Source organism: Ipomoea nil, unplaced genomic scaffold (genome assembly GCF_001879475.1).
Source record: "Ipomoea nil cultivar Tokyo-kokei standard unplaced genomic scaffold, Asagao_1.1 scaffold1932, whole genome shotgun sequence".
Taxonomy (NCBI): Eukaryota; Viridiplantae; Streptophyta; class Magnoliopsida; order Solanales; family Convolvulaceae; genus Ipomoea; species Ipomoea nil.
In genome coordinates, this window is record NW_017618360.1 from 1,734,700 (window position 1) to 1,759,490 (window position 24,791).

The following is a 24,791-nucleotide window of genomic DNA, read 5'->3' on the forward strand; positions in this document are numbered from 1 at the left end:
TATAAATTGTAAGTTACTGAATATATAATAATCTATTTTAATTATACTATTTTACCGATTTATAAGACTTCATGAGTTTTTTCAATTAGAAAATTTAATTACAATATTTGTTAAATTAAGATTTCAAATTGACACTTTTTTTTTTTAACGTTATATAAAATTTTCCATTTTAGAATAAAGATGAATAATTGGTATTATTGCATGAAACATAAGAAAAAGGAGAAAAGGAAAAGGAAAAGGAAGGTAGCAACTAGCAAGTAGCAATGGAAACGGAATCGAAACTTTTTAATTATTTCATAATTATAAAATTAATTTCTGCTTCATCATTAATACTGCGTAATAAAATTATCAGTGAGACAGCTCTGAAGTTCCATTTCTCTCTGCTCCAACACTTCAATCACTCTCTCTATCTCTCTCTCTCTCTCAATCTTCAACTCTACGCTATCTCTTCACAGCCTCTCCCAATTCTTCTCCATCTTCTTCTTCGGAAGCGCAGTTCGGCGGGTGCAGAGTGAGCTTTCTAGGGTTTCATTTGAGCTCTGTCATTTTTGATACAGAGCTCTAATCTGGCAGCGACCTGGCTGCTTTCGCGCTATGTGACAGCTAAGAAGCTGAGGTGAGTGAGCTCCGTTAGACATTTCCGAACGCTTGTTGGATTTGCTAAATTATGTGAGAGATTTCTGCTTTAGCTGTTTTGTGGTTGGATGCTTTGCTAGATCTGCGATAAATAGCCGTTGTTTGATTTGTTGAGATCAGAGTTGTTTTCTTTTCTAAAATACTTGGGGATCAGTAGGATCAGTTAGTTTCTCATTTATTTGAAGGCAATGAGAAGTTGGTAAAGGTGGGAAAATGGAGGAAGGTAATTTTAGGTGACATTTTTAGGGAATTCCAATGAAGAAGATGGAATTATTCTGAAGGCGATCTGATATAAAGTGTGTTTATGTTGGTAAAGTGCCAGGTGCAGGGAACATATTAATGGAATTATTTTCGTGCAATATTTATAAAGGAAATAAATTTCTTGAAACGGTGAACAAAGGGAAAAAGGGGCAAACTTTACCTAATTATTGTTAGATATAGAAAGATTCACTTATTGGTTGCCATGATATCCATATATAGAGTACTTATTTTGGGCCAGAAGTTAGGAACTTGAAACAATCTTTGATCTTTACATTAATAATGAAAATCCAGCACCCTAGCTACTTGACAATTGATCAAGTCTCCGGGTTTTACATATTTATCTGAAATGATGGGAGATTGGTTGTTCTGGATGTGCTTCAAATGTATGATACTTTATTCTGTAAAGTGTAAGCTCTTGTTTCTAAAGTACTTTATTAAGTCCATAGGTGAGCACGTAATAAAGGTATTGAGGATTTGAGGTGATATAGGTCTGAGAACCTTATATTTGATAGTAGATCATAGGTCATAACCTCTATTGACTTCTCTACTTATATTTGATGTTTGGTTAATAAGTGTGACTTTCTGACAAGTGTTTGATTTGAAATTTCTTAGCACCAAGAAACATGCCTTCATGGTGGTCAAAGTCATCCAAGGAACCAAAGAAGAAATCAAATAAAGAAAGTTTCATTGATACACTACAAAGAAAGTTGAAGAACCCATCTGACAGTAAGTCTTCCATTAAGCCTGGAGGATCTCAAAAGCATAGTAATAACACGGTTGCAGAGAAGTGGTCTCAATCTCAAGCTCAATCAAGATCAACATCACCTTCCAAACATGTACAAAGATGTCAAAGCTTTGCTGAAAGGCCACTGGCCCAACCACTTCCCCTTCCGGGCTTGCATTCCGCAAGAGTAGTCCGAACAGACTCTGGAATCAGTTCATCAACAAAGCCAAAGCTGGAGAAGGTATCCAAGGCATCCCTTTTTAGGCCTCTACCTAGGCCTGGATGCATCAGAAACAGATTGGATCCTGCAGATGCAGATGGGGAATTGGCAGTTGCATCAGTGTCAAGTGGATGCTCTGTTGAGAGTGATGATCTGACTGACTCACGGCAGCATAGTCCACTTGCATCTGATTATGAATTCGGGAGCAAAACTGCCTTGGGTAGCCCATCTAGGTGAGCAAATACAGAAAACCATTAAAAGAAATGAAATACCTTGTATAATGACATGTTTATCTTTTGGTTCTACTTATTTTTACTTTTTCCTTTCTCAATAGTTGCCGAAAGGTCCATCACTATTTGCCATAATTCTTGATTTTATTGCAGTGTGAATGTTAAGGATCAATCGCCTGTTGGACAAATAAGTGTGAGAGAGCCAGCAGAACCAATTAATCTTTCCATCAGCAGACATGTCCCATCTTCGTCTCCTAAAAGGAGAAACAGTCATGTGCCTAATATACAAGTCCCTTGTCATGGTGCTTTTTGCAGTGCTCCGGATAGCTCAATGTCCAGTCCTTCTAGAAGTCCCATTAGAATTACTGGCACTGAGCAAGTTCCATGTTCTACAGTATGGGTAGGAAGGGCTTTTCCTGATTTTCATTTGCATGGTTCTAGCTATTGTTCAAGTCCAGGCTCGGGCCAGAATTCTGGGCATAATTCAATGGGAGGAGACACATCAGGACAATTATTTTGGCAGCCTAGTAGAGGAAGTCCTGAATATTCTCCAAATCCTAGTCCCAGAATGAGAAGTCCTGGACCTAGCTCCAGAGTTCAAAGTGGTGCCGTCACACCAATTCACCCAAGGGCTGGAGGTGGAGCATCTGAACCCCACACTAACCGAACTGATGATGGAAAACAACAAAGTCATCCCTTGCCCCTTCCTCCCTTAACAGTGCCCAATTCTTCACATTTTTCTCATTCAAATTCAGCCGCTGCATCTCCCTCGGTGCCTCGAAGTCCAGGGAGAGCAGAGCCTCTAACAAGTCCTGGCTCACGCTGGAAAAAGGGAAAGTTGTTGGGTAGGGGCACATTTGGACATGTTTATGTTGGTTTTAACAGGTACATGCTTATGACATATTCGTTCTTGTCATTTTACCTTTTTTCCTTTTTATTGGGCTTGACCACATGATGAATGTGGTGTTTTATGTACATGCAGATGCATCAATTTTTAGTTTTTAAGTATCTATAGTGAGGCAACTAGCCAACTACTATGATACTTTGTAATCGTATAAACTTCACTCATTCATTAAACATCTCACTGATTGCTTTTATTATTTTCTTGACTTAAACCTCTGTTCAGTGATAATGGTGAAATGTGTGCAATGAAGGAAGTTACATTATTTTCTGATGATGCAAAATCAAAGGAAAGCGCTAAGCAATTGGCCCAAGTAAGTTATTTGCCAAAAAATTGTGCAAAGAAAAACTTCAATGCATTTTTTAGTTCTTAAATCTGGTTGTTTTGCAGGAGATTGCATTTTTGAGCCGGTTAAGGCATCCAAACATTGTACAGTATTATGGGTCTGAAATGGTTAGTGCATTTGCGCAAATTCCAATAATTAATTCTTCGCTATAAATCTTAATTCTCCGCATATGAAGATTTGAAATTAAAACGATGTTTGACAAATTGTCTGTTGTGAACTCAAAGTTGTTGAAGTAGTGTTTTATCTCACATGATGTTTAGACAAGTTTTTACAACTTGCTGCAGATCTCAATCATGAAATTAGTGGGATTTATACTTGTGTTGTTTGTCTGCAATATATATTCCCATTTGAAGCCTCCATCATTGTACTAAACTAGCTTCCTGCTGCAATATATTCTTGAATCAGGTTGGCGATAAGCTGTATATATACTTGGAATATGTATCTGGTGGTTCTATCTATAAGCTTTTACAGGATTATGGGGCATTTGGAGAAACAGCCATCCGAAGTTATACCCAGCAAATCTTATCTGGACTTGCATATTTACATGCTAAAAATACTCTGCATAGGTAACACTGATTTGTTGGTCGGGTGGTATGTCAATTTCCTGAAGCCTATGCTAGAAAAAATCACTTACCTTTTATATTGCTTAAAATTTCTGGCAGAGATATTAAAGGAGCAAATATTCTTGTGGATCCAAATGGTCGCATCAAGTTGGCTGACTTTGGCATGGCAAAGCATGTAAGTCAATGCATATGCTTTGATGGTTCAGAAATGATGATTTTAAGAAAATTGCCTCACTTTGTTAACATACATGAACATTTTTAAACTGGGAAGAAATGTTACTACTTTTATGATTGTGCTTCCTCAGTTTTGCGTGAATTCAACTTTTGTTATATTATTGTGATGCATGCCTTGTCAAGAAGTAACATTTATATTAGTTGTGAACACTGATGAATTGATTTTTTTTCCTATTCCAATTTGATTACATAGTTTTGAATTTAATCGCCTAAGACCTTGTGGTCAAGTGGGCAAGTGGCACTGGCCTTTGACTTTAGGTTAGGATGTGAAAGCTTTGATTCTCCAATCCCTCAGTTTTTGAATTTAATCTCTAAATAATTCAAATGTGCAGATTACAGGGCAGTCATGTCCTTTGTCATTGAAAGGAAGTCCTTATTGGATGGCTCCTGAGGTTGGAACTCTCATGTGTTATACAGTGCTTTTGAAAATTCCCTTTGTTCCTGTTTAAGTCATTGATACTATAATTGCTCATTATCATCACTCAGGTCATTAAGAATTCAAATGGCTGCAACCTTGCTGTTGATATATGGAGTCTTGGGTGCACAGTCTTAGAAATGGCCACTTCAAAACCTCCTTGGAGCCAGTATGAAGGGGTCTGTAATTCTCCATTTAATTTGATGAATGCACATGCCTCTGTGGGATTTAGCATAAATATTTTTATGTCCAAATTGACTGTAATGAAGTGCATGCTATTGTTGTGTGCTTTGAATTTGTTTGGTATGCAATCTATCTTTGTTTCTTAACCTGTGTTATGTTCTGGTATGAAGGTTGCTGCAATGTTTAAGATTGGCAATAGTAAAGAACTTCCAACAATTCCGGAACACCTATCAAACGAAGGGAAGGATTTTATCATGAAATGCTTGCAGCGTGATCCACTCAATCGTCCTACTGCTGCTCAGCTATTAGACCATCCTTTTGTAAAAAATGCTGCCTCTCCTGAAAAGCCTACTATTGTCCAATCACAACCTGATCCTCCATTTACCAGCACAAATGGCATCACATCTCAGGTAATGAATCTTGGTCATTTTCTTCTGTTAAAATATTGGAGATTCTTTCTGTTATGTTTTTTCTTATTTAACAAATATTAGATGCCTGATAATGTACTCAGGCTGTTCATTCTTTTGATCTAAACATTGATAATTCGCAGTATGATAACTTTCTTAGGCATTCATTAACTCTTCTTTCTTGTTTTGAACATTCTTTTCATCATAAAAGTCCTAATCTCCCCTCTTTTATGAAGCACATTTTTCATCATATTTTCTTGTTCCTTCCAAAGATGTAACAAACTGATTTTGTACACTCACTGAAGATGTAGCTCACTGCTATTTCATTTATGAATTGTTTTTTCAGGGCATTGCGCATAGAAGAAATATTCCTAATTTTGAACCAGAAAGACTTGCTATCCACTCATCAAGAGTATCAAAATCTACTTTCCACTACAGGTATATTAGTTTTTCACAAATACAATAGGGAAAAAATTTATATGTATATATATATATTAATTAGTAACTTTTTTCTCTGATTTTTTAATTTTGTTCAGTGATATCCACATTCCAAGGAATGTTTCTTGCCCAGTCTCTCCAATGGGGAGCCCCCTTTTACACCCGAGGTCTCCTCAACACCTAAATGGGAGGATGTCTCCATCGCCCATATCAAGTCCTCTCAACACATCGGGCTCATCCACACCACTCTCTGGTGGGGCTGGTGCAATCCCATTTCATCACTTCAATCACTCGGTCCACTTGCAAGTTAATGGCCCTTATTGGGATCCTGATGTCTTTCGAGGGATGCAATCAGGATCTAGTGTCTTCCGTGACATGACACCGTGTGAAAATGATGCACTTGGGAAGCAGTTCGGAAGGCTCACCGGTGTAGAAACTAATGATGGGCAGTCGGTCTTGGCTAATCGTGTTACTCAGCAACTTTTAAGGGATCACGACAAACCAGTCCCATCACTAGATCTGAATCCTTGCCCCCCCTTGGCAGGTCGGACAGGAGGGACATGAACTAATTCCTTTTCATTTTGTTTTTTCAGGAAAAAAAAAAAAGAGGGAAAACCTATTGCCTTACATTGTTTAACGGGTTTACTTCATAATTGTCTATCATTGTAAAGGAAGCTAAGGGTCATCCAACTGGAGTAACAATTCTCCGGGGATTCCTTCGCCCTTTTTCATCGCTCGAGCAATGGTAGTAATGCCTTCCAAGGTACACTAAGCTTGACCTCCCTCCCACTTTGCTATCATTTCCAAGTATAAAGCTTCTTCTTCTTCCCCTGCAAATGTTGAACTGACCTGCTGAGCTGTCACTGATACCTTCCCCGAACCTCACAGCGGCTTGTACAAAATTGAGCGCTAAAGATTGAACTTGATGATGATACTTAACTGATGCATTACTGAATTATCTGCTTGCTTGTTTTGGGGATGACGGCGTCAAGTAATTCAGTTAATAGCTGCTTTTTTTTCACTCAGATGGTTCTTGTATCAAACAACTTGTATATTTATCATCAAATAGAGGAGGATATTAAAGATTAAGCCCTGGATGGATGGATATTCACTACGTCTGGGAATTCCCTTCTTTTTTCTTTGGTGGCAGGTCCAAGTTGACTGTACAGCAAACAGTGAGTGAAGAGATTCACAACTCTGCAGATTAATCAAATAACAGTTACTTACATTATATTTATTTATCTTTTTTTTTTAAAAAAAAAAAAAATTAAAATTTACATCTCTGGAGATTCTTGATTTGACAAATAATCAAAGGCATTATTTTTACCTTAATCACATTGTTCTTTCTTTGATTTATTGAAAAAGTTCGTAGTCATTATCTGAAGGTGGACTGGTGAAGCCTGTCTTGTGATTATAGCTAGTAAAAGATTACATGGAAGTAAATTAGTCTAGGTTGTTTATAGTTTTTATAGTTTGAACAGCACAAATAAAAAAAAGCTTATAAGTAGTTTTCATAGAAAATTAAATTTGGAAGATTATAATTACCCGATCAGCACAAATAAAAAAAAAAAAAAAGCTTATAAGTAGTTTTCATAGAAAATTAAATTTGGAAGATTATAATTACCCATCTAGACAAGGCAAATTATGCTGTACATCTGTATGTACCATGCACGTCGTTTTAATAAAACGCGCGTCTTCCCTTAAAAAAAAAATCAGGTTCGATTCCCAGCAGTGTATAACTGAAACTGCAGTGTATACAAAATGACACTGAATAACAGAGTTACTTTTTGTAAAAGGGTGCAAAATGGCGAAAACTAACACTGTTTATTTTCATTTAAAAAAAAAAAGACGCGCAGTGCATAATCGATTATGCACCGCGGTGCATAATATAATTTGCCGATTGTTAGTGGCCATAGCCTGTCGTCTTCTTAAAATCCACTCTGGCCCAGAAAACCAACCAAAATTTACTGGATTACCAACTGGGCCTAGCCCAAACCCCAGGCACAGGCCCAATATAGTGACAATTATGAATTATTATACCATCGTCCACCTTATAAGGTGAACCATTATTGATATATATATATATATATATATATATATATATATATATATATATATATATATTGAAGGGATATAATGTATATTTTTAATATACTAAATGTTCATTTTTGGAGGTACATTTTTTGTGTGTTGAAAGTTCATTATTTAGTTGTATATCGAATAATGAACTTTCAATATATAAATAATGTAATTCCATATGTTAAACATGAGCATTTATTTATGATCTACATTACAATGTAGATCATGATCCACCATATAATTTGGCCAATACTGAACCTAGCCTGTAAAACTCAAGTTAAAACAATGAGGTATTAAATGATTTTTAAAAATAAGAAATTTTACTATTATCATATATAATTTTATTATAGTAACGCTACATACACTTCTTATATTTTCTTTATATCATTTGTGTGGAATCATCTGATTAGACTTTTCAATATTTAATTACTTATATTAATTAAATTCTTTTTTTTATTATTTATAATTAGCAATGATATCAGACAATTTAGACAATAGTTATGCTGTGCAACCGAATGCACCATGTGCATGGTGCATACGATGCAAAACGACGTCGTTTTGACTAAAAATACGCGTCCCACTTAAAAAAAAATCAGGTTTGATTATCGACAATAGCATTATTGTGAATATATAGTTATGAATTTATGGATATTTAGTTCATTCATTGTTGATATTTAGTTCATTCATTGTAGATATTTACTTCATTCATTCACTGTGGATATATAGTTATGAATTTCTGGATATATAGTTATGAATTTATGGATATTTAGTTCATTCATTGTGGATATTTAGTTCAATCATTGTGGATATTTAGTTCATTCATTATGGATATTTAGTTCATTCATTGTGGATTTTTACTTCATTCATTCACTGTGGATATATAGTTATGAATTTGTGGATATATAGTTATGAATTTATGGATATATAAAAATGTTATTGCCGAGAATCGAACCTAATTTCTTTTTTTAAGTGGGACGCGCGTTTTTTAACCAAAACGACGTCGTTTTGCACCGTATGCACCATGCGCATGGTGCATTCAGTTGCACAGCATAATTTGCGCAATTTATAAGCACCCAATAAATATAGGTCAAGTTTGGTAAAATATTAGCCTATCATCCAACTTTGTTTTGTTTGACTACTATTAGTTATTTGACTTGGTTAAATAACCAATATGAGTGTTTGATTAATTAGTTTTTTGTAACAGTTGATTGCTCCAAAACACTTAAATTCAAAAAGCTACTCAAAACAGTTTTTTTGATTAGTTTTTTGAGAAACTCATTTTGTATGTAATTAGCTATCAACTAACAACTAATTTACCAAACATTTTTTTACAATTAACTAATGTTATCAACTAGTAAAACCCACTAAAACAATTAGCTAACTATTATTTACAACACACCACATAAGATACGAGAGGAAATTCTAAAAAATATTTTCCGTAGTAATGAAATTGAACAAATTAACTGCTTAAGACAGTAAATAAGTACAGAATTTGAGTAAAATTTAAATAGCGGTTAAAACAATGGATGACCCTAACGAAATTTTGAACAGATATCCATTAATCCCATCATAAAGCCTTAACCGCTACCACGTGCTAATCGGGGACGAACAATTGACGGTCACGTGGCGGTACAAGAACACAACACAAAAGCGCACATAACCTCTTCCTCCTAAAGATAGAATATTTCCGCTTTCCATTTTTTAACCCCATTTCTATTTTTACTTATTTTTTTAATTTATTTTTATTTATTTTTTTTTCGCGTTCTCAAACCCTAGCCGTACTTCTTCGTCATCTCTCTCCCGCAGCACAGTCTACAGACAGCTTCACTCCTGTCCTGGATTCAGTTTTCACTTTCGGTATGTACGTCTTTCATTTCTAATCTCAACGCATGTGTTTTAATTAATTTTAAAAATATATAAAATTTTCAGCTCGGTTTTGATGAATAGTTTCGGAGTAGTCGGTACGCGTATTCCTCGATTCTTAGTGAGCTTAATTGAGGTGGATTATTGAATTGAAGTATGCTTTGAAGATTTAGAACAGTTGTAGCTTGGTTGATTTATTTGGTGTATTTGGCATCTAGCATAGACAGGGTGGGATGGTGGGAAATAGGACTTTTAAGGTGATTGGTGTTTAGGAGGTGGGTAATGGTGGTGAAATGTTGTGGGAATGACGTTTGAAGTGATTGATTGCAAGGGCAAACTGTGATTGTCGGACTAAAGTGGCTGGCGTGTTGAAATTATTTGTGGTGATGAATTTAATTCATGGAGTGCGAAGTATTGTAGAATATGTGTTGTGTTAGTTGATGAAGTTTGGAGATGTTGCTCTTGCTTTAAATTTGAGGGCCTTGATGAAGCCATATGTTTATGCCGCGGGAAAGATCACTGTTTGGGCGGAGAAAATATTCCACATTCAAATAATTGAATTCTGCATTTTCTCTCTGGTATTAGGATTCTTTTTTTAAAAATCTTCTTTTTTTTCCCCTCTCGTGTTCTTTTTAGTTTCGGGTTTGGTTGGAAGTTAAAGAAGACTTGAGGCATCCAATTGGTTGCGGAAGGAGACAATTACAAGTCATTTGGTTCTGTAATTAGGAATTTTCTTGAGAGTGAAAATTCTTCCTGTCATTATCTGTGAAACAACTTTTTTCCTTTTTGTAATTTTAATTTTGTTTTCCTTATCACGGGGATAACATTCCCTTTGCATAACAAGCATATATGAGTGCATACCGCACAGTAAAGGTTATAAACTTATAATGGAGAAGTAGAGATGTAATGGTCCAGTTATTCTATTCCATAATACAAATTGTCGTCCACCATTGCATGATATTTTTCCATTGAAAAGAATAGTAAGAACTGACCTCTTTTTTTTTTTTTTTTTTTTTCTTTCTTTTCGTTGAGAATGTACATAGATGCATAATTGGAGCTGGGAAGTGATTACATGGTGAAGAATTTTTGCTCTTTTCCGAAGGCCAATCACATCATTCTTGCCTCATCACCTGTCAGAAAGGTCCATGGCAGTCGTCAAACCAGAGGTATGTAGGATGGGTGTTTGTCATTTTTCTTCTTCAATGACAAATGACATCCTTCAAAACCCTTTATGCTTTATATCATTGTGTTTGATGGTGATAATACACGCCTGAGTGGGTTGAATAGTCATACCCATGGTTCCTTATGCCCTTCCTTGTGTAATCATACTTGACCAACTTGAGTAGTCACTATTATGTTTGAATGAGAACTGAATCTATGCTTTCCTTAAATATTCAAGTCATGAGCATTATTATATCACTTTCGTGCTTAATACACTTGTTTTCTCTTTATGAAGTTTCACATTTTCTCTGCTTAGTTGGCTTTGTTACTTATTTTTCAAGATGAAGTCATTTATCTGGCTCCAAACTGCCGATGGTTCAATTCAACAAGTAGAGGAAGAGGTCGCAATGTTTTGCCCTATGATTTGTAGAGAAGTTCTTCAATCTGGCATGGGTTCCTCCAAAAATTATGCAATAACACTACCTCAACGAGTAAATCCTGCTATCTTGGGTTTAATACTGGATTACTGTCGATTCCATCAATTACCAGGTCGTTCTAATAAGGTCTGTTTTTGGCTTCTTGTTTGTTTGCATTTGTACGTGTACTGGCCTGTTGGAGATGTAAGCTCTCACTTTAGTGGTTGTCTTTTCTGTTTTGTACCTAGGAACGCAAAACTTATGATGAAAAGTTCATCCGGTTGGATACAAATAAGTTATGTGAGTTAGCTTCTGCTGCCGATAGTCTCCAGCTGAGGCCTTTGGTTGATCTTACCTGCCGTGCACTTGCTCGGATGATTGAAGGCAAAAGTCCTGAGGAAATACGTGAAACCTTCCATTTACCTGATGACCTAACAGAGGTTAAAATCATCTGCACAGTATTTATAACCATGTTCATCACATTGTTATTACCGACATAAAAATGGTTTTCTATCAGGAAGAGAAATTGGAGCCCTTGAGAAATATGACTGATGATCCACGGATCCGACTTCTCAATCGACTTTATGCACGTAAAAGGAAAGAGTTAAAAGAAAGACAGAAATTAAAGGTGTGCCAACTTGGGGTTCTGTTCCTCCAATTTTTTTTTTCATAGTAGTAGTTTCTTTCTTTCCTTAAACGTGAAGGTCACGTTCTATCGGAAATGATAGTTTAGTATTAAATACTAGCCATATCTTCCAGAATGTCGAGGTGGAAGAAGAGCAGTGTTTGGATGAGCGCTCCGTCGATGATCTTTTGTCATTCATAAATGGTGGAGATGGAGGTATCTAAGAAACAATTTTGGACACACTTCTCATAAAGGAATTTGTTAACTTTCCACATGATGTACTGCAATATAGTTAAGTTATTTGCACTACTGAAATGTTTTCTTTATTATTATTATTATTATTATTATTATTTCCGAGAGTTATAATGTCTCATTGAAGTGAGCTTCCATTTAGTTGGTGTTTGCATGACAGTTGTATTTGGATTGGACTCTTCTGTAGTTCATGACATCTGTGGCTCCATATGCTCGTCAACCTTTTGATGCACTTTTATCATGACCTTATTTTTGGCACAATTCTGTTTGGTTTTCACGCTCTTTGAGAACTCTCTTTTATTATATGTGTGAGTCTCCACCTAAAACTTCCATGTTATTTAGGCACTTGCATTATTCTTAAACTTTTATGTAGTTCATAGGGCATTTTTTTCTTTGACAGACACAAAAGGAGTACGAGCTAATAAGAATAAGAAGAAAAATCGACGAAAGAAAGATCAGGCTAAAAATTCTTCAAGTAGTGAGGCTGGAAGCAACAGTAAGGTCGGTGTGATGTGAACTAATGTTTTATGCTCCTATTCAATGTCGGTTACTATCTTCTTTTTATAGTGTGTGCTGCTTTGTATTTAATTTCACTGGTTTCTCTGGATTCATCAGGAGCATAATTGTCTTCCCTCCAGCCAGCCAAGTGGTGGCACTGATGACGTGCCTTCTCCAAGTAGAACTTCTAAGCAGCAAGGTTCTGCATCTGGTATACTGTCGCCTAAGCTCGACTTTGATGACGGTGATATTGATGATGAGTTAGATCCCGCAATGAAGGAAGAACTTGACAGGTGTGATGATTATGTTATGTCCTTGAATTTGTGAATTAACTTCATATTTCTGCAAAATGATTCCTGTTCTGTGTATCAGGGAGGTTGAGGATTTTGCTCGGAGGCTAAACTCCGTCTGGCCAGAGAGGATGCAGGAGCTTCTATCTTTGGGTCAAGAGCGGAGGCTCGTACCAATATCTATGAATGGTAATGGTTCTCTTAGGAGATGTACAGAATAGCTGCCTGCCTTTTTGCATCCAAGATGAACAGCAACTCAAGATTATTAATTTCGAGTGTTTCTGTGGGCGAGAGTGAACCACTTGTCTGTCTGGTGGAAAATCTGAATGTTGTAAGCAGGCTCGGTCAGTTGGGGGATGATGGCATGGGGGTGGGCAGTCCTCTATCAAGTTTAAGATGAGGTTAAAGTGGCTAATTGGTGCAGTCTTGTTTACACACCTCACTGCATGTAGAAGTATTCATCTGGCTTGCTCAACTTTGAAATTGAGTTCCAGATCCAAGGTCAGAAGTTTTTCCTTAGTGTAGGGGAGGAGAGCAAATGAAAAGGAAATTCAGTTTGTGGTTTGGCAAGTCTTGATTTCTCTATACATTTCCATTTTCCCCACCCAAAAAAAAAAAAAATGAAAATTCTTACAACCTGTTTTGTGTTGGTATTCTTTTTAACCATTTTAGTTGAAAATTGTGTCATTACCACCCTAGTTTTTAGTGTTGTACTCAATTTTTATCCCAATACTAGTGTCTTGTTTCCTATGGAAGTTATAAATGTAATATGAGCTCCCATTTAACCTTTAGAAGGCTGCACTGGTCAATAATTTTGATGGTTGAACTGTTGTGTAATGATTAATCTCATTCAATGAAATAACAGTTGCGTATCCACATTACATTATGCACTTGCTTCTTCTATCTTCCCTCGTGAAAAAGAATGGGGAAAGTTGAGAATAATTTGTATAAATATTCAAATACCTTTACTATGTAAAGATATGTGAAGGTAATAATTCTAATTTTTTTTTTTTTTTACAAATTTTAGGAATTCGTTTTCTATTAGAATTAATTCTCCATGTTAAATTTGTACCAAACAAAAAAAATTTACTTTTTATCTCACCAAAAAAAATATTTTTTTTCCGGTGAACTGAACAGGTGAATAGGTCATTAATAAAATTGAGATGGGATGGTCTCAGGATAGAAAATGGGAAGTTGCAGTTGGTCTTATGTTAAGCCATCTTCTAGTTTATATTCATACATTGTTTGGCTAACCATTAGATATCACATGGTCCTAGTATGAAAAAGGAATAAAATAAAAATAAAACGACGCAACAATTTATCACAGTAATATCAGGATTGGCAAAAGAACTGCCAAAAAGAAAATGAAAACAAAAGAGAGTTGACAAGTAAACTATTTCTCCCCCCTGACAGAAGACCAATTAAAGAACAGACTCCGAAAACTAAAAGCTTCATTTCCTGACAGAAGATCACTAGTAAAACGGAACCTCTGCTGTTCAAACTGATTTAGAGAATTGGACTGCAAGTCTAGCCCACAAAAAGTTTCTTGGTTTACCTAAATGGTTTTTTTTTTTTTTTTCTTTTCTTAGAAATGTACTTCTGTTGATCGCCTCTTTCTAATCTTCATGGTAGGATTTCCACAAGAGAATTAATTCACAAGTCCATTATTGGTAGAAAGAATATTATGTTCCTGAAAATCTTACGCTGGGACTGGTTGCTTCCAGAGTGTCACATTGAGCTTCAGGAGCAGTTGCAGGAGCAGGGCAAAGGACTAATTTCACGTGATCAGCTGAGATAGCCTCCTTCCATCCTACATTCATTTAATAAGATCAAACAGTCAATAAAAGTTGAACCTAAGATTGCCAAAGATGTTTAACATTGACGGGCGAAATTCAGCACGAAAGATGAACAAGTACGAAACAAATTAGAACATACTCTGAGCAAGAAAAGCTTTTGCAACACTACTGCATAATGGTAAGCCTTCTGAATGAGTGTTTCCTTCTGGTGGTAGACATGAATGGTTCTTGTTATTGCCATTGACCATGTAATGTGATTGCTGAAAAATTTCACTGGATAAAGTTCGATCATCAACTTTCACTAAAACCCCGTCTTCTTGATCTTGTCTGCCCCTGTCATGCCTGCTCACAGGCCTCCAATGCTTGTTTGATGGTCTGTTTGTTGTGTACTTAGAATGAACATTTTTATTTTGATTTTCAGGAATATTATGTTTCTTAGGCTCTGAATCCTGTTTGTCGCCAGAGTCATCTTGTGCTTCCTCTAGGTTATTGCCGTGTTGGTGTTGAGTGCAATTTTTCACAGGCACAGATATAGATCCAATCATTACTTCACAACCGCTTTGGTTTGGGCTTATTGCCTTTTTCTGTGACACCTGCCTCAAGCTCTCATTATTTTCTGGTCTAACTTTCCTTGTCCATATCTTGCCATCAATAACAACAGCCCCCCTAACACTAGGAGGTCCATGTTTCTGCACAGGCTCAACTTTCAAATCTTGATGATTCTGACTACCATAAAAACCATTCCGTCCAGGCCTCTGAGGTTTTTGTACCTGCCATTGGCTATTAGCAAGTTGCTCTTGACTATTTGCCAGCACCAGCTGGGGTTCAACATTATGAACAGCCATTTCAAAATTTTCATTGAAAAACTTTTGTGCTTCAAAAGCCTGATCTTTATTTAAGTGGACCATTTCTAGGCAGGAGTCATCCACTGAAACATCAAGATTGCTGCTAGAGTTTGAATCAGATGATGCTGGAGGACTGGATACTCCTGCCATCAATGAATCATCTAAAGAATCAGCCATCACAATGATATCCACTTTTTCCTCATTTGTTTGATCCCTTGCCTTCTGTTCCTTCTGTCGCAACTTTTTTTGTCTTTTGATTTCTAATAGCTCAGCTTTCCTGTCATATATACATATGAGAGAGATCCGTTGATGAAAAAAACGGCTTGACAATGTGCAACATAAAGTCACAAGAACTGTTCTCTTGTATAGAAGATTAGAAGCAAAATGTCATTTTGGCACAAGCAAATCTTGAGAACAGATTAGGCTTACATATGACCAATAAAATCATACCTTCTCTGAGCAGCTTCTTCCTCCTCCACAAGCAACTTCTGGCATCTCAATGCCTCTGCATCTTTGTCAACAAGCCATGCTTTCACCTAACCATAAAGGAACAGCAGAGACCATGGATGCTGGATAGAAGGATGTAATCAATCAACACAACTCAACTAAGCATTAATTCCAATCTAGCTATGGTTTTCTCTTGAATCCAAATCTGTCATAATCCTTTCGATTAGCATCTTCTAAAATACTCCAAAACTCCCGTCCAAATAAGTTTAGTTCACTTTTTCATGTCCCATCTCCAGCTACTACTAAATTACCAGTCTCTCTAACTGGTGCATCTATAGGCCTCGGCTGAAGATGTCTGAACTAGATTAAATAAATGACTAGTGTAACAATGCATCTGCATATAAGTCCATATGCCTTTGCAAAGAAACATTGGATGCATAAAGAGTGGCAGTTGTCAACAGGAAAACATGAGTAACTCAGAATGAAATGTAAGAAGAAAAAGAATACCAGTTTCTGCTCAAAAAGGAAGCAAGTGCATGCAATTAAATTCTTCAGATCAAGGCCAACTTTTGCAACTTCACCATCAAAAACATATTTTTGCACTGCTTCTGCTGTGCCAGCACATAAAAATGTTCTCTCACTAGCATCATCAAGGATGCTAAATAGTTCAAGGGATGAGAGTGGAAGCCTGCAGGGTTTAGCTTGGATGATTTCCTGCATAAAATCCCAGCTTAGTATTAAGAAAGATGATGAGAGCAAAAAGATAAGAACTAGAATAAATGGGGTTGGCAGAAACATCATCAATGAGCAGGAACCTTACCAATAATGCAGAGCCTGCTTTCACATAAACTGATGGAAGAGTCCAAACCATTGCTTTGCAGATAGACAATGACAGTCCATTGACAAGTGAAGTCCCAGGAATTTCCTGGAAAGAGTTCTTTTTTTTTTTGTTATATTCTCTATATATGTGAAACATGGTTGCATTGGGGTTGGGGACCATCCGCACAGCATATGGAAAAGTTCTTTTTTTTTTTTTTACCTTTAGTGAGACATCATTCAATGATGCAACTTTCTTAACCTCCTCCAATGTAAGCTGCATGCAGAGAGCATGAATAAGTATTTTGCAACTAGAAGACAACCTTGCACAAGAAAAGATTCCAACAAACGCACTAATTACCTTGTCCCAAAATGCACCCAATAAACCTCTATACTTGCGTGACTCCTGGATAATTTAAATATTAAGGGTTTTGTTAATCAATGATAAGTCTGATTGTTTCAGGAATCCTAATTAGGCCAAATATACAATTTACAATGGGCAGAATTCACAATTCACACTTTATAGTGCATACAATTTAGTAAAAGGACATGCAGAGGCATTGAAGTAAAAGGATCTATTACTTCACTCGTCATAAATCTTTCTGCTTGGTCATAATGTAAGCTAGATTGTTGTTGATAACAGAATACAAATTATCTAATCTAAGTAAAGAGAGATGATACATGATTGAAAGAGTATAATCAACCAAGTCAGTCAAGGTGAACCTAAAACTAAAAAGACAATATTGGAACAACATAGCAGGAACAAAAGACAAACTGAAAAAACCTTATCAAAATTTAAAGATCGGCGATGCAAGCGCATATGTCTACGATAGTTTACAGGTGAACAAAATTCCCGGAAACATTTCACACACTTTTGCATCTGAACTTTCAAAGGTGTCAACAAAGGCCAGCCTGGAAGATCTGCATGAAAACAAAAGCAACTAATCAGTCTCTAGGTTTTATTTTGTCCACAATGCAACCAATTATAAGCCTCACTTACATCTTACATTCCGACTTTTTCATTGCCATTGCCACTACTGGATCAAACGCAAAGAATTTACAAGGCACCTAAAACAAAACTAATCCTAAGCTCCAATCTTGCCACAACTCACAACTCACAAGTCTACTACATCAATTATCTGCTTCCATTCAGTCCCAATAAGACATTTTTACCAACTAAATTTGTCTACTTGCAACAGGTGTGTAGTAAGTAAAGGAAATTCGTCAATATATCCAATCTAATAAGCACAAAAGTTAAAGAACTCTAGTACAGTATACGTAGTTTTGGGGTAAATGGAAAGTTCTGTTGTACCTGGCTGATCTAAGGCATGAAGTAACTGAATCAACTGTACTGGGCTGTCACCTGTTCTCGAGAAAGAAAGGAGAGGCTCCTTCCCTATAGCTTGTCTAATGAAAGTGTCAAGTGAATTATTCCCCTCATCTGATCTTGTTGCATCTGGAGTACCAAGAGTGCCGAATTTTGCAACTGACATCTATCCTCAACAGCTAATAGCTCATAAAATGCAACTACATCAAAAAGTTTAAGGCAATTTTTATTTTTACACTAGAACAAGATTCTATGGTATAAATCATTATAACCATTTGAATCCTTTATATCAAATGAAAGAAAATTCAGTTTATAGTTCAAAACTGAAAAATCTAACTCCCACACACACGAACTCCCAAATACCCCCCCACAGATAAAGGCCACTTCAATCTAGGGGAGTAGGGGGCATGTATTGAATAAAAATGAAGGAGCCTAAGAAAAAAGGAACCCTCATACTTCTGTTTTTTTCCATATGATTCTACGTCTAATGGAGTTTGTTTTAATATCTTGGGTGTAAAAAACAATAAAGTCTGACTCACCAAAAAGCTAATACTTAAACTCAAGAAACTAATATATCATAGCTACAGTCTCATGGATGACATAATCAGTGATGTGCATAGAAAGAATTCGTGATGTGCATAATCAGCAATGTAGAAAAGAGACAATAAATTAGCCTCCTTTTCCCTTGGTAAGGAAGGACTGACTTGAATCCAATGTGCGGATGTATGCACACTAAAATCCAATTGCTTATCATTACTGTGCTAATTTATTCAAGAGAAATGATAAATTACAAAGGAACAAGCAATGCCAAGCTGCAGGCTCTAAAACTGTAGCAGTAATGCAAAAACCTGACTCTATTCCACCTGAAACGTCACAATGAATGGATCATTACACATGCTTGGTGCCAATGGAATAAGAGAATCACTTAAACCATTCAACAAAATAGCAACAACAAAGATTTTCCATCAAAAAAGTCATATCCACAACGCCAACTCGACTATATACAGCAAATCCTTCTCAAAGCACTAGCAAACCAATAACCAGAGCACATAATTGCAATGAAAATATACAAAAAATAAATTTAAAATAAAAAGGAAAAGTAAAAGTCATCAACAAAAAACAAAAGCATATACGAAACACTAAGCAAGAAAAATGAAAATGGCAATAATTCCGGATCAAAATAAAATCCACTTGATTGAAAATCAAGGAATAGAGCTTCTCTTAGGGTTCGAGGCCATGTGATCCTTGATCAACACGTGCCGCACAATTTAACAGAAGAAACCTACAGTGTTCACGTACCAGTGAGAAGGATCGGCAGAGATCACCGTCGCTCGGCGGGATTCAAGGCCGCCGGCAAAGAGAAAATTATGTAATTGACGTATGTATGTATATATGCGATTATGTAGAGAGAGACAGCTGGCTGTGTGTACAGACGGGGACAAGTCGGCGAAAACTGTACAGGAGAGACATCAGAATGAAGGAGCAATACATGTATATATATATATGAAAACGGAAATTGACTCTTTTTAGCTAGCATGAAAGTTTGTAATTGGAAAACAAATGCAATATTTACTTAATAATAATAATAATAATAATAATGTCGAATCACACTTCCCAAAAATGTAACTAATTATAATGGACCATGATGAGTTTTAAATAACATAAAATGGTATTTTGTAATTAGGAGATAGTTGATATTTGCTGTAAAGCAATGAACCGAGTAAAGATGTGGTTAGGGGCTCCTTGCATCTCACGAAGAAGGACAAGTATTTGTTGGCAATGGGTTGGGAGGTCCGGATCTATCACGTTTCATACGAGCAAAACAAAGTGACAGACAAGTTAGCTTATCTATCATTGTCTCATGAACGAATAGTCGGATTTATCACGTTTTATGTGAATAAAATAGAGTGGTAGACAAATTGGTGGATCTATTGTTGTCTCATGAAAGATGCATATATGAGATTTACATGTAGACCTTGTGTGATGATGGTGGAGATTGTTAATAATGTCCAATCTCACTTCCCAAAAAATATATATATAATGCATCTAATTGTAATGGATCATAATAGATTGTAAATAACATAAAAAATTATTTTGTAATTAGCAAATAGTTGATAATTGATAGTCAAGGGTCTCTTGTGAAATCTCACAAATAGATTGTAAATAACATAAATATTGTTTTCTAAAACAATTGACTACCTATTGGGTAAAGCTGTGGTCGAGGGCCTCTTGTGGAATCTCATGAAGAAGAGCAAGCATTTGTTGGCAATGAATGGGAAGGTCCGATTCTATCATGTTTCTTGCCAGCAAAGCATAGTGAAAAACAAGTTAATTAGCGAATCTTCCGTTGTCTCATGAAAGAGAGGTAAGATCTATCACGTTCTTCACGAACAAAACAAAATGACAAACAAATTTATAGATTTACCATTGTTTCATGAAAAAGTCATGAGATTTACACATATACCTTGTGGGATGCTAATGGAGATTGTTAACTAGAACAACTTGGGATTAGCTTGCATAGTTAGTAACCCAATAACGGGTGATTAGATTTGAGTTCTTTGTTCATGTGGCTTCATTCATTGTATTCAAAAAATAATAATAGTTATTTGTAAAAAAATATTTAGTAAATTAATTGTTCAATATGTAAAATGAATTATAAAGACGTAAGGTATTATTAAATTAATGAATTTTATGAAAGAAACCCTTTAAATTATATTATTATATTTGCCAAAAGTTTAAGTATAAAAAATTTAGTCTCTTTTAAGGTATCAAAGTCAAATCTTATAAGTATGATAATGATTTAAAAATTTGTTATAAAAAAAAAAAATCTCCTTAGATTCAAATAAAGCTCAAGTTTAAAAATAAAAATAATCATATAATATATGAAAACAAAAATAAGAATTACAAAAACATGAATTATGTGGCACCTTTTATATTGATTTCCATTATGAGTTTACGCGTCTTATTTTGTACTATAATTATTCGTCAACTTAGCAAAAAGTGAATGTAACGTTTACATAAATATAGTAAAAACGTTACGTTCAATATTTAAAAGAATATCACCGGCCAGTGCCTATTTCGACAATATTATTCTTTATCATGTTGAAAATTTCTTATAATTTATAATCTCTCATGAAAATTCCATATAAATGAGCATTGAAGTTCACATTGTTATAAAAGTTGGATATAGATTAGAGATGTCAAAGTGTGCTGAAACTCGTGACCTGTCCCGCCATCTCCGAATAGAGCGAATTGGAGCGAATTAGGGACACAAAAATTATGCACAACAAATATATGGGGCCTAGCTCGTAAGCCCACGCTGGTTGGCCAATGCGAGCAACGGATCCATCCGCGGGCCAAGCCCTTTATATATATCTATAAAATATATATTATATATTATTAATTTTTATTCTTATAATGTATTTATTGTTTTTTTTTTAATCTTGTAATTCATGAATCATGATTTTAATGGTTAATTATAATTTTAAAAAAAAATAAAAATTAAGGTATAGTTGCCTACCCGCATTGGAATGTGCTAGGGTTACTTTGAAATATAGCCCGCGGGGCTTCACAAGCCAGCCCATAAAGCCTGCCAAAATTAGGCGGCAGGTTGGCCTCTTTGACAGCAATGGTTATGCTGGGCAACTCCGGTTGCAAACACGACGTTGTTTTGACTAAAAACGCGCGTCCTATTAAAAAAAAAAAAAAAAAAAAAAAACAGTTTCGATTCTCCTCAACAGCATTATGTTGTGCATAATTTGAACTATATATTCAAAATGAATGAACTAAAAATCCAGAATGAATGAACTAAATTGTATATACCAGAAAGGCAGGTTATACATCAAAGAACTTGAAGATGGAGAAACAAGGATAAAGCAGTGTGATGCAAGCTCAGAAGATAGCAGAAAGCAGAATTAAGAAGCATAACATCTTCTCCATTGACCTTTCTTGCACAAATATTATTTTTTAAAAAGCCAAACAGCATTGTAAACCCTCTAGAAAACTACCTACTTCACTAATATTTGTGCAAATTGCAGAATACTGCATAAACTTTCAGTGCAATGTGTAATATACTTTGACACTCAGCAGTTGTCTCCTGCATGATTTCTCATGTCTGATATACAAAACAGATCAGACTCTTTCATATGAATGAAGATTATCAAGAAACCAGAAACAAATTAGTGTTGGGTATACCATATACATAAGAGGCTAACTATTAGCATACATTACAACTTTTCCTACATGTACCGTAGTAATCGGGGGAACCAACCATGAAAACCGGATTCCTTTGACACTCCCCAATGGCAGCCCAACGAGGACAGTTGTCATCTTCATCCATGCAATCAGTGGAGGTTATTTCTCGATTGATTGCTTTGAGATACAAGAATTTTGTGGCGGACCACATATCACCCTCGAGGACAGCACATCTGGCATGGGAGCTACTGTGGTCAGGAGTTGCGTTAAGATTGACAGCAAAAAATAGAAGTGCATTTCCTTTAGTAGGTCGGATGGTGGAATTACTCGTCATGCAATTGGATGAGGACCAGATCTTGCTCTGCAGTGTGAGTTTTCAGATGAGGATTATAAGCAATTCCACGCAAATGGTAACAGTGACAGTGTCAGTATATCTCTTACCCCTGACTCGGGAAAAAGGATCTGCCCACCAGCAGAGACATTGGAAAGGTATAAAATCACTGTTGCTATTACGGGTGCAATTTGCAGTTCTGTGGAATTCTTGTTAAAATAAGTATACTTTTGCTTAGTATCTTCAACTCCAAAATGCGTAACCTTTAAGGGCATGCTGTTCACTGTGAAAATATAAAGCAGCATATATATGACAACATATCACTACGAAAACAAGTTATAGTGTAAAACAGGTAAAAAGAAAATGATAACAGACAATACCTTTGGGCAAAAAGGTCCAAGCTGAAATTCGTTCTTCAACCCTAGCTACAATTTCATCCTAGATCCAAACAGACAACCAATGAAGTGGCATGGTCATATGGAAGGGCAGAATGGAATAAATGAAGTAAAAAGTTAAAACTGCATGTTCAGTCATTCCTTACTACCGAAAATATGAGAATCTGTTTAGCCATTCCTTACTATTGAAGATATCGAAGGCTATCATGACAGCTCATCCCCATTCTAGGCATTCATCCTATGTTCAAATCCCATCTCCCCCATCCCAATCCGATGAACCAATCAGGAAGACTTATGGAAATTATAAGAACCAGTACAAAACCCTGCTACAAATTCGGCCATAGAGGCAATCTTTTACATCTGCAATCAGGGAAATAAGGAACTTACATCTGTATCTAAATAAAAATCCAACTTAGATGCCAGCTTCTCCGCACCATTACTTCCAGCAGCGTTACTGTTCTTGGCATGCACCTAAACCAAGACGTCGGAGTAGATTCATATAAACTATTTTATTCAAACAAATGACAAAATAGAATGCAAAGACAACAAAAGTATCGAGCATAGACTTACCAAAGCCATTAAGTGATCACATTCTTCCTCTGTTAGGAAATCTTTGTATAAAAAGACCCTATCACACAAAAACAACATAAAATGTTTAGACAACCAAAATTCCTCACTCAAAGTTTTCCCAAAATTCGTGATAAAAAATTGAATGCACATACAACACAAATTTCTCATAATTGATCATTGAGGAAAACCACCGCAATCACTACCCGAAGGTGTGCACGGGGCTAAGAAGGCCAATATGCCGTTCTTACTAGAGTCGAACTTGTAACCTTGTAGTTATCAAGTCTAACATAAGGGCCGGGGAATGTTTCTTTTATTCTTTGAGGCTCTTAGCAATCACAAAATCAAACAAACACTGTACAAGAGCACAATTCTTGTATTTTTAGAATATATCTCTGTAAGCTTAAAGAAAGCAACAAAGCTTATGATTGACAAGACTACCTGACCTTGGACGCCATGAGAGCTGAATAACTCGTGAGGGATCGACTGCATTAGACTTCTCAACTCGATCCAGCTTCACATTTCGGTCTTGGATCACTTGCTTGATCCTTAATTCCTTTCGACTGCATAAATTACACTACGGGGATTCAAATCTTACCAACAAGCAAAATTTAGCAAAAAAAGAGCATTCGTATCAAACACTCAGCTCGACTGATGAAGAAGATGATTTTGAAATGAGGAAATCGTAAACAGTCAACAATTAAATGCAAACATGAAATAAATAAATAAAATCAAACTTTGGCAAGCTAAAATGCAAATTATGCAAGATAGCGTTATTTACCCTTCGGCAAAAAGCTCATCAAAGTTGCTCGCGAGAGTCGCGAGAATCAGAACCGAGAGAAGGCGCGACATTGTTAACCGAGAGAGAGGGCGAATAGAAATGGAAAGATCAAAGATTTTTCTTCTTTTTTAATGCTCAGTGGTCAGTGGAGATCAGGGCTCTGATTTGGCCATTGGGAACGAAGATCGGATTAATGGATTATCAGAGATGGTAGCGTGGGTTAGAGACAAGTATTAGGTGGAAATTGCAAATAAGTACAAAACTTGAGGAGTCACTTGTAATTTCAGGAAATAGTTAATTACCGAAATGGTCACTTGACTATAGCGAAATTACTAATTTGGTCTTTGACTATTTTTTTTACCAATTAAGTCCTTCAACTTTAAAATTTTTAACCAATTTGGTCTTCCGTTTGTTTGACCATTAGTCAACCGTTAACTTTGGACCAAATTGGTAATTTGTTATAGTTAAGGGACCATTTTGGTAATTAACTTTAAGGGTGGGCAATTCGGTTCAGTTTTCTCGAACCGAACCATACCAAACTAGTTAGATT

The 24,791-nt window shown here is 36.0% G+C and overlaps 4 protein-coding genes across 9 annotated transcripts; 2 read left to right on the top strand and 2 right to left on the bottom strand.

Moving 5' to 3' along the window:
- Window positions 1-341: 341 nt before the first annotated feature.
- On the top strand, window positions 342-6,789 carry LOC109194104 (mitogen-activated protein kinase kinase kinase YODA-like). Its single transcript, XM_019344990.1, has 12 exons — window positions 342-616; window positions 1,510-2,074; window positions 2,225-2,956; window positions 3,198-3,285; window positions 3,363-3,425; window positions 3,724-3,884; window positions 3,981-4,056; window positions 4,448-4,507; window positions 4,602-4,709; window positions 4,884-5,123; window positions 5,467-5,558; window positions 5,657-6,789. The coding sequence occupies exons 2-12, from the start codon at window positions 1,521-1,523 to the stop codon at window positions 6,120-6,122; spliced, it is 2,640 nt and encodes an 879-aa protein (XP_019200535.1). The 5' UTR covers window positions 342-616; window positions 1,510-1,520; the 3' UTR covers window positions 6,123-6,789.
- Window positions 6,790-9,241: 2,452 nt separating this feature from the next.
- Window positions 9,242-13,614, top strand: LOC109194105 (SKP1-like protein 21). 3 transcript variants are annotated; one of them, XM_019344994.1, is made up of 9 exons: window positions 9,242-9,494; window positions 10,533-10,666; window positions 11,003-11,224; window positions 11,326-11,517; window positions 11,595-11,705; window positions 11,837-11,918; window positions 12,355-12,455; window positions 12,570-12,745; window positions 12,825-13,614. In XM_019344994.1, exons 2-9 carry the CDS (start codon window positions 10,646-10,648, stop codon window positions 12,961-12,963), a joined length of 1,044 nt encoding a protein of 347 aa, XP_019200539.1. In that variant the 5' UTR covers window positions 9,242-9,494; window positions 10,533-10,645; the 3' UTR covers window positions 12,964-13,614. The 3 variants fall into 3 exon arrangements, with proteins under 3 accessions (XP_019200539.1, XP_019200536.1, XP_019200538.1); XM_019344991.1 differs by having other exon boundaries at window positions 10,544-10,666; XM_019344993.1 differs by lacking the exon at window positions 9,242-9,494 and adding an exon at window positions 9,546-10,078 and having other exon boundaries at window positions 10,544-10,666.
- Window positions 13,615-14,021: 407 nt separating this feature from the next.
- Window positions 14,022-19,448, bottom strand: LOC109146521. Of its 3 annotated transcripts, none has more exons than XM_019294185.1 (10): window positions 19,273-19,448; window positions 17,959-18,173; window positions 17,431-17,567; window positions 17,008-17,052; window positions 16,870-16,923; window positions 16,651-16,755; window positions 16,338-16,544; window positions 15,834-15,919; window positions 14,678-15,660; window positions 14,022-14,552 (listed from the first exon to the last, which is right to left on the bottom strand). In XM_019294185.1, exons 2-10 carry the CDS (start codon window positions 18,137-18,139, stop codon window positions 14,425-14,427), a joined length of 1,926 nt encoding a protein of 641 aa, XP_019149730.1. In that variant the 5' UTR covers window positions 18,140-18,173; window positions 19,273-19,448; the 3' UTR covers window positions 14,022-14,424. The 3 variants fall into 3 exon arrangements, with proteins under 3 accessions (XP_019149730.1, XP_019149732.1, XP_019149731.1); XM_019294187.1 differs by lacking the exon at window positions 19,273-19,448 and adding an exon at window positions 18,822-18,847; XM_019294186.1 differs by lacking the exon at window positions 19,273-19,448 and adding an exon at window positions 18,765-18,836.
- A 2,521-nt stretch (window positions 19,449-21,969) lies between these two features.
- LOC109193811 (probable prolyl 4-hydroxylase 12) lies at window positions 21,970-24,452 on the bottom strand. Of its 2 annotated transcripts, XM_019344633.1 has the most exons (7): window positions 24,242-24,452; window positions 23,907-24,023; window positions 23,464-23,521; window positions 23,281-23,364; window positions 22,879-22,936; window positions 22,609-22,781; window positions 21,970-22,528 (listed from the first exon to the last, which is right to left on the bottom strand). In XM_019344633.1, exons 1-7 carry the CDS (start codon window positions 24,310-24,312, stop codon window positions 22,190-22,192), a joined length of 900 nt encoding a protein of 299 aa, XP_019200178.1. In that variant the 5' UTR covers window positions 24,313-24,452; the 3' UTR covers window positions 21,970-22,189. The 2 variants fall into 2 exon arrangements, with proteins under 2 accessions (XP_019200178.1, XP_019200179.1); XM_019344634.1 differs by lacking the exon at window positions 24,242-24,452 and having other exon boundaries at window positions 23,902-24,019.
- Window positions 24,453-24,791: the final 339 nt, after the last annotated feature.